This window comes from Hibiscus syriacus, unplaced genomic scaffold, assembly GCF_006381635.1.
Source record: "Hibiscus syriacus cultivar Baekdansim isolate YM2019G1 unplaced genomic scaffold, ASM638163v2 tig00009942_pilon, whole genome shotgun sequence".
Taxonomy (NCBI): domain Eukaryota; kingdom Viridiplantae; phylum Streptophyta; class Magnoliopsida; order Malvales; family Malvaceae; genus Hibiscus; species Hibiscus syriacus.
This window is the reverse complement of record NW_024062205.1, coordinates 1,114,376-1,130,750: the sequence shown is the minus strand read 5'-3', so window position 1 is coordinate 1,130,750 and position 16,375 is coordinate 1,114,376. Positions and strand designations below refer to the sequence as shown.

The 16,375-nt window shown below is 33.4% G+C and overlaps 1 protein-coding gene, 1 non-coding gene and 2 pseudogenes across 2 annotated transcripts; 3 read left to right on the top strand and 1 right to left on the bottom strand.

The window, feature by feature from the left end:
* Positions 1–1,487: 1,487 nt before the first annotated feature.
* Positions 1,488–5,756, bottom strand: LOC120203382 (annotated as a pseudogene).
* Positions 5,757–10,733: 4,977 nt separating this feature from the next.
* On the top strand, positions 10,734–11,241 carry LOC120203464 (auxin-responsive protein SAUR68-like). Its single transcript, XM_039203755.1, has one exon. It carries the CDS (start codon positions 10,734–10,736, stop codon positions 11,220–11,222), a length of 489 nt encoding a protein of 162 aa, XP_039059686.1. The 3' UTR covers positions 11,223–11,241.
* Positions 11,242–13,487: 2,246 nt separating this feature from the next.
* LOC120203465 lies at positions 13,488–13,939 on the top strand (annotated as a pseudogene).
* Positions 13,940–14,345: 406 nt separating this feature from the next.
* Positions 14,346–14,418, top strand: TRNAA-UGC. Its single transcript has one exon. It is a non-coding gene; the product is annotated as a tRNA-Ala (tRNA).
* Positions 14,419–16,375: the final 1,957 nt, after the last annotated feature.

The following is a 16,375-nucleotide window of genomic DNA, read 5'->3' as shown; positions in this document are numbered from 1 at the left end:
CATAATATATTAGGTCAACATAAAGTATCGACACTTATTAAAAGTATTGATCCCGAAAACATCGAAATCAATAATTATAATGTATTAAGTAAATTTACAATGTAACCGATATAAATATACCGATTTTATGCTAAAATAGGTCAGCATATAGTATCGACACTTGTTAAAGTTGTGTCGATACTTACGGTCTAGAATGAATGCAAAAAAAAGTGTACCCTTAAAGTGTCGATACATTTATTAAAAAAGTATCGATCCCTAAAATATCGAAACCCATAAGTATAATGTTCAATGAAACCGGTATAATTATACCGGTTTTATGAGAGAATAGGTCTAAATCATGTATCAGCACTTTTTTAGTTTATGTCGATATTTTTGTCCAGAATGAAATATTAAAACCAACGAGGTGCAAGCATGAAGTGTCGATACTTACGGTCTAGAATGAATGCCAAAAAAGGTGTACCCTTAAAAAGTGTCGATACATTTATTAAAAAAATATTGATCCCTAAAACATCAAAACCCATAAGTATAATGTAATAGGTAAATGATCAATGAAACCGGTATAATTATACCGGTTTTATGATAGAATATGTCTAAATCATGTATCGACACTTTTTTAGTTTGTGTCGATATTTTTGTCCAGAATGAAATATTAATGCCTAACGAGGTGCAAGCATAAAGTGTCGATACTTTTATAAAAAGTTTCGACACTTTATGAAATATCAAAACCAATAATTATAATGTAATAGGTAAATTTACAATGTTACCAGTATAAATATACCGATTTACTTATAAAATATGTCAATATAAACACTACCTATTACATTATATAAACGCTACCTAATATGTTATTGTACTTGATAATATTTTCTGTTAAATACATATTTTATTATATAAGCGTTATCTATTACATGCGTTACCTAATATGTTATTGTACTTGATAATATTTCCCGTTAAATACCTATTTTATTATATAAGCGCTATCTATTACATTATATAAGCGTTACCTAATATGTTATTATACTTGATAATATTTTTGGTTAAATAATATAACATAACCGGTCTAAATTTTAACCGATCACTTGTTTAACCGGTCACGCCGTATATTAACCGTTTTTTAGACGTCGCACTGCAGAACTACCCATTAGATTACGTGAATCGAGAATTTCATAATTGGTCACCCAACAGGTAAACATTAAGAAACAAGGATAAACGTCGTACAACTAGGACAGATGGCAAAAAACTGCATGGACGAATGTACTACTGCTCTATTATTTTGAGAAAATCATTTTCAATTATAATAAAAAGGGAAAAGAAAGCACCCACTAACTTTGGCACGGCGTGACAAAATATCCAGCACCCACCAACTATCCTACAAAAATTGCGGCCTGGAAAACAATAACAGATAAGGTCACTTACCAGTTACCACTCAATTTTGCAATCAAAGCCTTGAATGATGCATAAAGACCAGCAGCCACCCACTGGTTTGGTTCAATCTAAAACCATGGCTCGGTGGATGCTCAAGCGGCTTTCTGGACTGGACCATCAGATCTGTAGCCTTGATCACGAGGTCCACGACCACGTCCTCGTCCCCTCCAACGTCCTCCACCTGCAACCAGTGATTTCACCCGAAATGGTTAATGTAATTTTTCTACTAAAAATAAAAATGATTCAAGACATTGGATGTTTACCCATGTATGCATTGTTGTTAAAATAACTCAACTAAGATTCTCGACTAAGAAAATGGTTTGTTTTAAATTTGTTTTAAGGGAAAAAATTGATTTGTTTTTGGATATGTCGGACCACTAAACTAACAGTTAGGCAGAACAAAAGAACAAGGAAAGCAAATGAGGCATATATTTACCACGACCCTGTCCAGGAAATGGTCCTGATGGACTATTATCAGTATAATATCCCGAATCCCACTGCATATTTTCACCACCATACCCTCTACCACGCCCTCGGGATCCACGTCCCCTCCCAGGATATGTCGGACCACTAAACTAACAGTTAGGCAGAACAAAAGAACAAGGAAAGCAAATGAGGCATAGATTTACCACGACCCTATCCAGGAAATGGTCCTGATGGACCATTATCATTATAATATCCCGAATCCCACTGCATATTTTCACCACCATACCCTCTACCACGCCCTCGGGATCCACGTCCCCTCCCACGACCCCGACCTCTGCCTCCATGACCTCGCCCACCATCAAATCCTCCATTCCTGTGGTCCACTATACCTCCATTTATATTGCCTGCACAAGTAAAACTTTTATAAAAAAGAAGATATGATTTGATACACATCACAAATCTAGATAACAAACTTTTACAATCAACCAACATGCCAAGGATTATTGCCATCTCATTCCATGAAAAAAAAACAGAGATCTGAATATCTGACCCGTCTGCTACTAAGCCTAGCAAGGCAACAAAATTAGAGTATTCATGGCGAGATATCTTCCTCGTGATGTTTTCTGGAGGAAGAAGTTCTCTGGTCCTTATTCAGTCGAGGGAAACAATGTAAGGAAGGATGTTAGTCACATGGTGGCTCCCATTGCTGGTTCTGTTGACGACAGTAAATTCTCAACTCTCAAAGACAGCTTGTTAGGATGGTGCAGAATTTTTATTAAGTGGGTAGAGTCGTCTTCTTTTGAAGAGGCAGTCGTATCCCCGTTATCCATGGTGAGGGAGCTCGTTGGTGTCTTTCAGTTAAGTTTCCTGAGCTGGAAGAGGGTTCTGAAGAAGCTGGAAGTTCCATTCACTCTTCGGAGGTGCAGTCGGCCGTGAGGTGTTCTGAGAATGAAGAAAAAATTTTCTACTGTTTGGGGACTAGTGCTAGAGGCAGCATCCTGTCGGGTGAGGGTGTGGAGGACATGAACATAGGAGAGGCTTTGATGATGGGTCCGAGGAGCGACGTTGGGGGTCAGAGGATGGTTCTTTCCCAAATGGAGGGAGTGGGGGAACACAAGACATTGTTGGTGCATGCGGAGAGAGAAGCAGTGGATGTCTTTAAGGACAATTGTTTGCCTGCACGTGGTTTTGTGGAGAGTAAGGATTTTTTAATTAATTCTCCCATACATGATGGTCTCTTAGTGTCAAAGGAATTGGAATATGTGAGCCTAAAGGATAAAGTGGATCTGTTGGTTCACGTGGAGAGGGATAATGAAGTTGCCTTTAGGAAAAATAGTGAGTCTGCATGTGCTTTTGTAGGCTCAAAGGATTATTTTAATGATTTCCCCATGTTTGATGGTCGGGTTGAGATAAGGGAGGTGGAGGAAGGGATTCACGAGGGCTGTTCTTACAACTATGCTTTCGTAAATCCAAAGGGTATCGCAAGGCAGTACATGAGACTTAAGGTGGGTTCTGGCAACAAATTTAGATCTAAACAATTTTTTCAAGGGAATTTTACAGCTCCTAAAAGAAAGTATAGGGGTTCCCGAAGCAAGAGCCATCAGAGTAAGGTGCATTGGGAGGAAGAGGTGTCTGTTTTTTATGGCAGATTCACTTATGAATCTGATTTTCCAGCATTGGGGCAGTCTCAACAGAAGGATACGTTCAATTCCTTGCCTTTTGGGAAAGATTTGGGTTGTGAGTCTAATGGCGCAGTAGTGTATCTATTGTCAGAAGACGATGGCGGGGGCAGGAGTAGAAGGTTCAGGTGATCTACACCATGCTTTTTGTCTGGAGCTGGAAGTTCGGATGGTCTTTAGCCAACAAGACGTGGTGATGTGGTGGAAAGGCGGCTATATGCGTGTTTTTTTTTTTGTTTTCTTATCATGTGAAAGCTCCGTGGCCTTTGAGTTAGAAGTTGGCTTTTATGGTTTTAGTCAGCTGTCACCCTTGGCTTTTTTCTGGTTGTTTTGTTTGATTGAGTGTCTATCGGGCCTCGTTTAGGTTTTTTGTTTGGCCAGTCTTTTTTAGGCTGTTGTTGTTGCTTTGTTGGATTAGGCTGGTTCTGGTAGGATTGTTGGTGGCTGTTTTTGGTGTTTTGTTCATATTGGGGGTGGCTCCCTGGTTGTATCGTGTTCTTTCTATGGTTAATAAAATCTTAAGGCATTCTTTTCCTCCTTCCGTTGATTAAGGAGCTTCTCTATAAGCTCCTTTAATCATGAAGGAGGTTTTTAACGAGGCCTGCAATTCCTATCAAAAAAAAACTATATGCAACCAACATACACAGCACCAGCCTAGCTGTCAAGTCAGCTGCTTTACTGCCCCCCTTCGCCATTTATAACCAAAAGCATATAATTGAAGCTTAATCTATCTGAATGATTAGAGATTATCCTGATCGAATTCAAGTTTCCTTTAATTCCATCACCATTCTAATACATGTCCTCATGTATCAAGAACAAGCTGAAAAGGGGAAAAAGCCATGACTGAAACTCTAAATGAATTTTAACTTCTCAAATAACATTAAAAAGAAAGAACTCTTCCTCCAAAAATGCCATTAGTGACTCAAATTTAGGCGACAGTTATTTCATTTCAGTACAGAATGAGCCATGATGTTTTCTTATACCTCCATATTTCCCTTGATCACCATGTCCTTTGCCTTGGATGTCAGCAGAGGCCTCTATTTGCGTGAAATTGAGTATAAGTATCAATTTACTTTGGGCACAGCATAAAACAGAATTACTTAATCATCAATAATTGTACATTATTGCCTTACCTTCTTCAGTGTCCTCGGTTGCAGCTGATGCCTTAACTTGTTCAGATGGGATTGGAGGTTGATATCTATTAGCATGACATGTTGCAGACCAGAAGAGCAGCGTGTCAAGACAATCATAGTAGATAACGGGCCTCAGTGAACAATAAATACATTCAACATCACGACTGTTTAAATACAGATAAGTAGTGGCCAATACCCGATTGAAGATGCATCCAACACTTTTTTAGACAAAGTAATGGTGATTATCGAAACATGGCGAGTGGTTTCTAGGCTGTGCAAGCAAAACAAACATTAGAATCAAATAAGATGTTAGTTATGGCAAGAAAAATGAAATCCCGGATCAACAGAACACAAAAACTAGGTTCTTACGGAAGAAGGCCTTCTTCTAGCGGTTCCCATGTGTCAGTTATGTCTATTGATCCGGTTGATGTGTTCTGATGAAGACCAGCAATCCTCCTCTGGAACAATTAATACATTTTCGTAGAAAATCAAAGGAAAATGGTGTAGGAAGATTATAAAGATAAGAACAATCACATATCACAAGTTTATATCGTCCTCTATCTTCTAACAACAAATCGGACAATATGCAAGGGAGAGAGATAACAAAACCGACATATCCTTACATAACTAGAAGAAATATTATTAACGGAACGAATAGCGTTGCTACGGATGATACATAACTTTATAAACAAATACATAACAAGAAGATTAAGATAAATGAAAACAATAACCTATTTCTATCAAACAAATACCTTAATTAGTTCAGCAATCATGACAGTCTTGTTTATAGCTCTGCCTGTAGCTTTAAGCACAATCTCGTTTGCAGCTTTATCCTACAAATCAGAAGGAGAGTTGAAACCTTAGCTCTTCAACATAATATCTATACAACAAATACACGCTACACATTTATTCAAAACTATTAAATAAACGCTAAATAAAAATGCTAATATCTAATAAAAAATGGAAAACCTTAAGCAGAGACATGGCGTAAGAAATGCAACTCCGCATTCTCCCTTGAGCTGTAATCCTCAGCTCGTTCTCGTTTATCGGTGGTCTCAGCCTTCGGCTTCTCCACCTTCTGGTACCGATCCATTTTCCTCGCTGCAAAAAGGAAAAAACGCGCTTAAAATCTGATTTGTTTCTCTTAGTAAGCAGACATAAATGAAGCTTGGAAACGATTTCAGCTATCCAATGCCATCGAATCGAACGAAAATCAAAAACCGAAAATTTTGAGCTGGAGATCTAGAGTTAGAGAAGGAATAGGAAAAGATACCTGGCGAAACTGAGCGGTTACGAGCAGGATTCGAGTTGGAGTATTTTTTTAGCTTCAGAGTTTTGAGAAGACGGGGTGAAAAGTGGCGATCTGTTTAAAGGGTATAGGAAAGCTGTGCGGCGCTAAAAAAAAAAAAAAAGTTAAAAATGACTTATTAAATAAGTGATCGGTTAAAATTTAGACTGATTATGTTATATAATTTAATCAGAAATATTATTAAATATAATAATATATTATGTAGCGCTTATATAATATATAATAAGTAGTGTTTATATAATAAAATAGGCATTTAACCGAAAATAATATCAAGTACAATAACATATTAGATAACATTTATATAATGTAATAGGTAACGCTTATATTAACATATTTTCTAACTAAACCGGTATATTTATACCGGTAACATTATAAATTTACCTATTACATTATAATTATAGGTTTTGATATTTTTTGGATCGATACAATTTTAAATGTATCGACACTTTATGTTTGCATCTCGTTGGGCATTCATTTTGGAAAAAAATAACGACACAAATTTAAAAAGTGTTGATACATTATGTTGACATATTCTCTCATAAAACTGGTATATTTATACCAGTAACATTATAAATTTATCTATTATATTATAATTATTGGTTTCGATGTTTTTGGGATCGATACAATTTTAAATGTATCGACACTTTATGCGTGCACCTCGTTTGGGCATTCATTTTGGAAAAAAGTATAGACACAAATTTAAAAAGTGTCGATACATTATGTTGACATATTCTCTCATAAAATCGGTATATTTCTACAGGTACATTATAAATTTACCTATTACATTGTAATTATCAGTTTCAATATTTTTGGGATCGATATTTTAATAAATATATATACACTTTATGCGTGCACCTCGTTTGACATTCATTCTGTACAAAATGTATCGATATTTTTAAAATTTTTGTCGATACATTATGTTGATATATTCTATCATAAAACCGGTATATTTATACCGGTTTCATTGTAAAATTACATATTACATTATAATTATAGGTTTCGATGTTTTTGGGGTCGATACTTTTAGAAAATGTATAAACACATATATATTTATCTATTCTCTCATTAAACCAGTATGTTTTACCTATTACTTTATAATAATTGGCTTCGATGTTTTGATGATCGATACTTACAATAAATATATCGACACTATTTTGGAAATTTTATGTGTTGAGAACCACATTGAAAAAAATGTTAGAAACAAATTTTTGTGTTTACTAATTTTGTCATTAAAAAGTTTATTTTTACCGGTTTTATTATGCCTAACAATAACAAAACCGATAAAAATTACCTAAAACATTATTATTTCTACCTAAAACATCAATGTATTTTTAACATTTCCGGTAAAATGTCCAACAATAACAAAATTGGTAAAAAAAATAACAAAACCGATAGCGCTTTTATCGGTTTTGTTAAGAAATCCGGTAAAATGCCAAAATAATAACAAAACCGATAGAAATAATGACGTTTTCGGTAATTTTTACTAGTTTTATTATGCACAACAATAATAAATCGGTAGCGCTTTTATTAATTTTGTTAAGAAATCCGATAAAATGCTAAAATAATAATAACATCAGTAGAAATAATAATATTTTTGATAATTTTTATCGATTTTATTATACATAATAAATAATAAAATCAATATTTCTTTTTTTTAACCGTATATTAAACGCCGCACGTGAGCGCAAGGTACATGTACAGTCGAAGGAGTGGATCGGCGGGGTTAGGGTTTAGGATGGAAAGTTGGCGTTCCATTCAAAATTTGACACGTCAACCATTTATTCCTAATTAAAACTAGTGTTTTAACGTTATCATTCTGATAAGATATTACATATGATTAGTGGTATTTATAAGATATTATTGATTAGTTAATATGTTTGATTCGATATGTAATAATAATTTATAAAATATTATCCTAATAAATAAAAAATGGTTGTCCCTTTTTTTTCATATGTATGGGATAAGGGGGAGGTAAAATAGTATGCTACCCCCAACACCAGGTTGAGAACAGCTTCTGTAAGAGACCTCCGAATTATGAAATACCCTTCGTGGGACTCGATCCCACGACCTCAAGGTTAAGAACCTTGTGCTCTACCAACTGAGCTGGATGGTCATTTTATTATCCTAGTAAATAACATATGGAATAACAATTATTAATTTTTTATATTTTTAATAATTATTATTAACAACATGATTAAGTATGTAATGATAATATTTTAATTGATAATTTTTAGAACTGAATTTTTTTAATTAATATTTTAAATAAATTTTCTTATTAAGTAAACACTTTGATTAAAGAATAATTAATTTCTTTTTTTCATCAATTATTTCATATAGTTATAATTATGGACATAGTATCTAGAGATTAAAAGAGCATAAAAATACTTTAAACTGGAAACAAAAATACAAAAAATCATAATTATAATTATAGAAATGAAAAATATGCAAACTGAAAATAAAAATGTAAAACAAAATATAACTATAAATATACATATGATTAAAAATAATATATATATATATTGATTATAATATACATATTTTTATATTATGTTGATTATATAAATATACATATAAGTGATCAAGTCAACTATCAGTCTATCACAACTACTAATTTGATGAGAAAAAATGTTGTGTAATATTCTTAACTTAACTTAGTCTGAAATTAAATTAGAGATATTATATTTATCTTAGTATGTGGGATAAAAGCTAAAATGAATATTCATAACTTTTTTATATTATTTCTATATCTAATAAATCCACTTATACACTAATATTAAATTTCATTATGTTAATATTTATTATTAAGTTTATTAATTAGATTATATATTTTTTATATGTTAATATATTTAAATACTAATTTTTTAATTATGAGTTCAAAAAATTTATGTAACACAGATTAAAAATATTTCATTTACATATAAATGTATTATTTATTGAATATGATTAATTAGATCTATAATTTAAGTTGAATCTAATATGAAAATTTGGAAAAAAAATGGTTTGGTTCCATGAACATATAAGATGTGAGGTTTATATAGAAATTTGTCCTCACGAATAATTAAAAAAAATCATAAAACAAAATTTATGTATATAAATGATAACACCATTAGTTGTTATTACTAAAATGATAATATAAATTTTTTTATAAGTTATATAATCATACAATTAGGATCACATAACAATCTAATTAATCATATTTAATAAATAATACATTTATATGCCAATGAAATATTTTTAATTTATGTTACTTAAATTTTTTTGAACTCATAATTAGGATCACATAATACATATTTTAACTTTTATCTCACATTGCCAAAAAAATATAATTTAAACACTCTAATATGCCTATATAAATTAATACATGTAAGATCTTTAACTCATGGAACTAATATGTATTAAATAATGTTGTTAGTCCCTATAGTTTTATTTTTTAAAGTATATATTTTTTTAAATACTTTTAGGGAATCTGATATAGCAATATCTGGAAGGTGAGGTTCTTAAAACGTTCCTTCTCATGTGGTGTCATGTCTACATTTTCCCTGGAAAGCACGTTCCAAGAGACGCGCCTTTGCTTATGCGTCTTATTATCACTCTGTGGTGCTAGATTTGTAAAATTTGGGGGGGAAATGCCTGACATATAATATTATAATGTTTGGGTGATTTTTAGATAAAAACGCTAATATTAACACTAATAAAACAATACCGATATTATTTATATAAATTTTTCAAAGACTTATTTTATGCCCATAATGAAACCCTACACCACATACTTCTGATTAACACCTATCACCGTTAAGCTTAAAACACTATTCATTTCCACATTAAAAAGCATACAACATGTATTATTGTCCAATAAGATTACCATAAAACTCTGAATCTTAAATATTATAAAGTATTATTTGATACGCATATCATGTAAAAAGTATTTTATTTATTTATTTTAATTTCAAGTCATAAAATCTAAACTACTAGACCATATGTATTAAATATTAAACATTAAAATTTAGAACTCTAAATTTTAAATCCTAAAAATTAAACTCCTAAACTTGAAAAAGATAACTAATGTAAAATAAAATTTATGGTAAACTACGCATCTAATACTTAAATTATCAGTTTTGATCTGCTTTAATACTTAAACTTACATTTTTTTCTTCAAAATCATAACTAACATTTAGTTTTTGTTTCATTTTAATGTCATACCATTAAAAAATTAACACGTTTAGTACATAAACTATCAGTTTTGGTCCGTTTTAGTACCTAAACTTCTAAAAAAAAATTCCTAAATTTAACGTTAAATTTTGAACAGGGGTATTAAAATGAAACAAAAGCTAAACTTTAGATATGATTTTGAAAAATAAAAGTTTAGATACTAAAACGGACCGAAACTGATAGTTTAGATACTAAATGTGTAATTTATCCTAAATTTTAAACCATCATTATTTACATTAAAAAAATAAATTGTGTATCAAAAAGAAAGATTCCAATCATAAATACATTTAAAAATAAAAAATAGCCCAATGTGTTGTGGCTGCAAGTTCCTTGTTTGCAAAGTTTTCTCCGTTGGCTTGGGATCCAAAACAAGACAAGGTTCAATATATACATTATGCACCTAGTGATTTAGTTAAGTTGGTTCATCCTGTATAAATAGCAGGCTAAATTCCTTTCCAAATTCGTCCTAGAAATTATACACAAATCAACCTCCTTTTTCCTCTTGTTTTTTTCCCAATATTTTCATCGGAAACACTAATGGAAGCAAGAAGCATGATGACCTCAAAGAAGCTTATCAAGATGACTAGAAAGTGGCAGAAAGTAGCAACCATTGGAAGGAAAAGAATGGCTTTAACAAGGACTAAAAAAAACATGACTGCTGCAAATCATTCTAACAAATCATCAGTAGTTGACAAAGGTTGCTTTGCAATCTATACAATGGACAAGAGACGCTTTGCCATCCCCTTGGCATTTCTCCGCAACTGCATTTTTCGAGAACTGCTCAAGATGTCTGAAGAGGAGTTCGGACTGCCGAGTGACGGGCCTATAACATTTCCATGTGATTCAGTCCTCATGAACTACATTGTATCCCTTGTGAAACGAGGATTAGCTATGGAAATGGAGAGAGCGGTGCTCGATTCCATTGCTACGTATCACTGCTCATCATCGTCGTCAGATAGTTTTTTCAGTCGAGGACATAGAGATCAAGAATCAACTTGTTTGCTGATTCAAAGTGAATATGCTCAGTCGTCATGTAAATGATTCTGCTATACAGAAACAACTTCATTTTCCTTATAAATGAAATCCAGATCACCAGCAGCCTTGCATGATATTTATGTAGCATCAATAATTACATGTGCAAAGGCAGAGTTTCAAGCCAAACCACCTGCTGCTATGGAAGACAGAAGACCTTAACATTGTACTCAAAGTCCATTGTTGTACTTGTTTTCTCCACTTTTTCCAAAGTAAATAGATCATTTCTAGAAACTGGCACAGGTAAAACTGAGTTGGTTTTTAACTATCATTACTAATAAAACAAAGGGTTATGGAATCTAGATTTAAATATGTCCTTTCTGATGTTCAGTATCTTCATCCAAGTACATTCTTCCATTGAATGTTCCACCGCAACAAAGCTCATTGTCATTGACCTTGCATGGACTCCAACGACGGTAGTGAACCTAGTTTCTTCAAAAGATGTCGTTTAGGTAAAGTTCCAAACTTAGCACACCTTGTTTTTTCCATCTGCAAGTTTCTTGTTTGCATAATGATTCAGTTTTGCCTCGTACTTTTCGATTTACAGCATCAAGGCATGCGGTCCGTACTCATAATATTTTATAGGATAGGAGTGATTTTGTTATATATCCTCCAAATTTTACTCTTTGGAGTTCCTTATTGATCTTAACTAGCCTTGAAAGGATCTCTTGGAAAGTTACAAATATAGTTTCCTCCAGAAAATGAAATTACAAGCTTCAGCTTTGAAATTCACAGTACAAGTAAGGCCAGTATAGCAAAGACTTTTTGTTCTTGTATAAATATAAGACTTTCTTCTTTCCCTTAGCGATCACTTTCCATTGGAAAACATCGAGTAAGAAAATATAATTCCGACCAAGAAACTTATCAGAATGGTAAGAAAGTGGCAGAAAATAGCAGCCATGGGAAGACAGAATTAGTTCAGTAAGGACTAATAAAAAGATTGCAGCTTCAGATAATTCTAATGAATCATTAGCAGTTGATAAAGGATGCTTTGTAATATTCACAATTGATGAGAGACGTTTTGTGGTCCACTTGGCGTAAAATACACTATCCTAGTGTAAAATGTAACAGACATGATTCTTGTCACCTTGATGAGCATGCAGGTCTAGCAACATATGAGGAAGCTAACTTCTATTTGCTCTATGATGCAATTGAAAAAGCAACTTTTATTCTATAATGATATTCAGAGATACTGTGACCTCTCACAAATTTTTTTCGAGCATCGGTAACTGTGATCTTTAGAAACTAATATGCTTTATCTCAGCTAATGAGAATGTCAAGAGCATGGATGTCCAATACAGACGTCTATTATCATCCATGTCTGTTACTTTGAGACATTTCAACAACTTTGCAGTACCACGGATAATACTTTGTACTTTTACTTAGTTGCTTATAGCCTAACTAGACCTACAGAAAACCGGTTGGTATGACATTTGAAGAAGGTGCTGAAGCTTCTAGACCGATCATATGTTATACAGATTTGCGCTATCAGCTAATCAAGATTACATGTATTTATCCAGTTGTTTGGGTAAGTAATGTGCAAAGGCAATATTCATATTCTATCTTTCAAATTCATAATAGATAAACAAAATGCAGTTCGTTGTCACTATTTTGATTTGACAGGGACAACAAATCAAGCCCCTTTCTTGTTTTAAATATCACTGGTTCCTCTTGTACCTTTGTCTTTTAGCATTCATATGAAGATAAGAACTTCGTGAATGGTTTGCATTGGTTCTCTCTCCAAATGTAAAGCACAAGATCTTAACCTTGTTCAGGACCCAAGTGTGTTGTTTTAGCTGTTTTCTTCACTTACTTCCAAGTAAATACATCATTTCTAGAAACCAACATAGATGAAACTAAGTTGGTTTTCAACTAACATTAATAATAAGAGGGTTATGGAATCTGAATCTAAACACCAATCTAGAATTGTTTAGAAATTTTTTTTCCGTTTATTTATATCTATTCTTGTGGTTTTTAGAGAGGAATATGAGCTTTCAGTACTTACCTGATATGTCTTTAAACTACAAGACAGAAACTAGAAGGAGCTCTCAGCTCGCTCAAGCTTTGCCTGTTGTCAACCAAGTGAAGAATATGTGCCTGCAAACGTCCATTCTCATAGAAATAATTATACCCTTTTTCTTAGAAATAATAAAATGGTTTTTTGTTTTCTCTGTGTCTATAAATTTCAAAACAATGGCTTCCCCTCCTCACCATTAGAATTCCCATTTCGAACATCTTGCTCTACCTCATCTATTTCTTCGTCAGAAATCAAGCATGGTGAGCACAAAGAAGCTCATCAAAATGGCTAGGAAGTGGAAGAAGATAGCTGCCATTGGAAGGAAAAGAATTACTTCACCAAGGAGTAGTACTGATCGAATGACCGCTAATGCTGATGGTTCTGATAAAACAATCAGTCGTTAATAAAGGCCATTTTGTTGTCTATAAAATGGATAAGGAGCGTTTTGTGATTCCCTTGGCATATCTCAAGAACAGTATTTTCCAGAAACCTTTCAAGATGTCTGAGGAGGAATCCAGACTGTCAACCGACGAGCCTATAACATTATCGTGCAGTTCTGTCATAGTGAGTTACATAGTCTTGTTGGTACAACGAGTATTAGATAAGGATTTGGAGAAATCAGTGCTCAGTTCAATCACTGGCCATGGTTGCTCGTCGTATTTTCCATGAAGGACACGCTGAAAAACAGTGGTTCATCTGTGGATTCTGAACATAATTACCATGTAAAACACTATGAAATTTTCATTCCCAGAATTGGATGAAAGAAACTTGTATAGAAAATTCCTTATGGAATGCTAACTTCATGAAATGTAGTAGGCTTCTTTGATAGCTAGCGTGAATTAATTTCGTAACATCTACTCTCATGAATAGTTTTGCAAACTGCAAATGCATATGAAAAACAAAATATTAAAGCACTCTTAGGATTTCAGAGGGATCCAGTAACCTCACATCTATATTTAACCTTTACTGGAAAACTCCAGATAATAAATTCCAGCATTAGTGACTACAATTGGTAAATAACAGAAAATCAGTAACCTTTTCTTGTCCAGAAAGAAGCAACTGAAGAAGCGGAATGATTAAGAATCAAGGAAACAAAATAAAAAAAGAGTACAGCAGGGGATGTAGCTCAAATGGTAGAGCGCTCGCTTTGCATGCGAGAGGTACAGGGTTCGATACCCTGCATCTCCATATTTTTTTAATATAAAAAATTAAAAAAAAATACAAAGCAGAGAACTCTTCAAAGAACCTTCTTGTTGTACTTCTAGATTTTTTTCAAAGAACTTTTCGAATTCTCCACCAGTGAGGAATGCAGTGGAGTTGGAACGGTCAAAATTCAGCTGCGGTTGAGCTGTTGAAAGAGGTTAGAATGACCACAATTTCATGTATTCGTATTTGCTAATTCAGGCTCTAATGAGTGTCAGTTTGATGCATAAAGGATGCCCCTTTCAAGAAATTCTCAATGTGAAGGTGAAACTCTTGTGACTCCTTAGTTTACTAAAATCAATGCATAGAATTTAACAATAAACAACTAAAGTACAGGACATTTTTAGATCCTCAATCTTGCATTTATATATATAGGTCATCTTGTCATCTGCACCACAGATCAGAACCGTCATGTCGTGCCCTCGTCATATCTCACCAATAACATATTTGTTGAACTCTTCAAGTTGTTTGAGGAAGAGTTTGGTCTATCAAGTCATAGTCCTATAATGTTGCTCTGCGATTCGTCCTTGTTCAAGTACATAGTCTTCATTGTTCATCTTGTGACTCATGGTTTATTTTGTATAGAAGACAACTAGACCACTTAGTAACGCAAAAAAGACAATCAACACATGATGTATTTCTCTCCTACAATCACATGGTTTTGCATTCATTGAGAACTACATGGAAGAGATTGTCCCCATGGATATGTGACATGAAGGCCATAAATTGATTGGATTTGAACAGAGACAAGGTATAAGTGGCAATTTGCTTGAGTGAAGGCTTCTTATTACTCTGTAAAATGATAAATATTGTTTCAACACTGGACCGTGGTGTTAAACCACTTGGCAGATGGATAAAGATGTGCCAACAAGCACTTGTTTGCTCCATCTTGTTGGGCTAATCATCCAATAAAATCAGGCAACCCCCCTTGCTTTTAAAAGTTGGGACTCCGCCGCTGATTTTATGTTAGTTAAAACTTACTTTTAAAAGTTTAAAATTTAAAAATAAATTATAAATAAATAATATATAAATAATTTATAAGATATATAATAATTTAAAATTTTTAAAAGAAATTCGCTCCCCCTCTATCTATTGCTGCTGACAGTACGATACATAAATGCAAAGCTGTCGAATCCATCTGCCTGAAAATTTGAATGTCCGCTTCATTTTTCTTTTAACCTTTGGGAGGTCAAAGTCGAGCACAAAAATGTTGGGATTCAAATTGCTTTTTCGGTCGCATTATATATATATTGTGATTGCGGTAGTAACGAATATTATTGTACTGATTACGAGTATTGCGATCATATAATAACGATCATAGAAGACACCACAATCGTTATATAATAGGTGTTATCTCGATCGCGAATCGTTATTTAAATTCCTGTCTGGTTGCTCGCACTTGAAATGCTCGTCTTAAATGTTTTAGCAACAACAATTTTCCCATGTTGATTAACTGACAGTGGCGTTTAGCAGTTCACTTGTACCGACAGGGAAACCGAGAGTGGTGGAATAGCCAACAAACGGTTCATGGTTGCGTGTGTGCGTGCGTGCGTCATCAATTAGGAAAATCATGCATAGGAGCTGCTGTTTTTCCATGAAGGACATGCAAATCAAAGGCCACTTGTTTTCAGATTCTGAGTAACATTATATGGTCTTGAATCTTGTAAATACTTGACACTACTGTAGTGGTTATCAAAAGACATTTCTCGGTACAAAAATGTAACTGTTTATGTAAACTGTAGTTTCATACTTTTTATAACAGAACTTTTACTTCACTTGCATTCAGGGATGGACCTAGGAGAGCTTAAAAATCTAAAATTATTATATATATTAGATTTTTTCTGTGTTTTTTTTATTAAAAATATGTTTTTGTCCCCTTAAAATTTTATAAGTTCAAATTCGCTCCTCCTAACTTAAAATCCTGCGTCCGTCCCAACTTGCG

What these genes read in the sequence shown, in the direction of transcription:
- LOC120203464 (XM_039203755.1), top strand. Translation starts at nt 10,734, where the DNA reads ATGATGACCTCAAAGAAGCTTATCAAGATGACTAGAAAGTGGCAGAAA.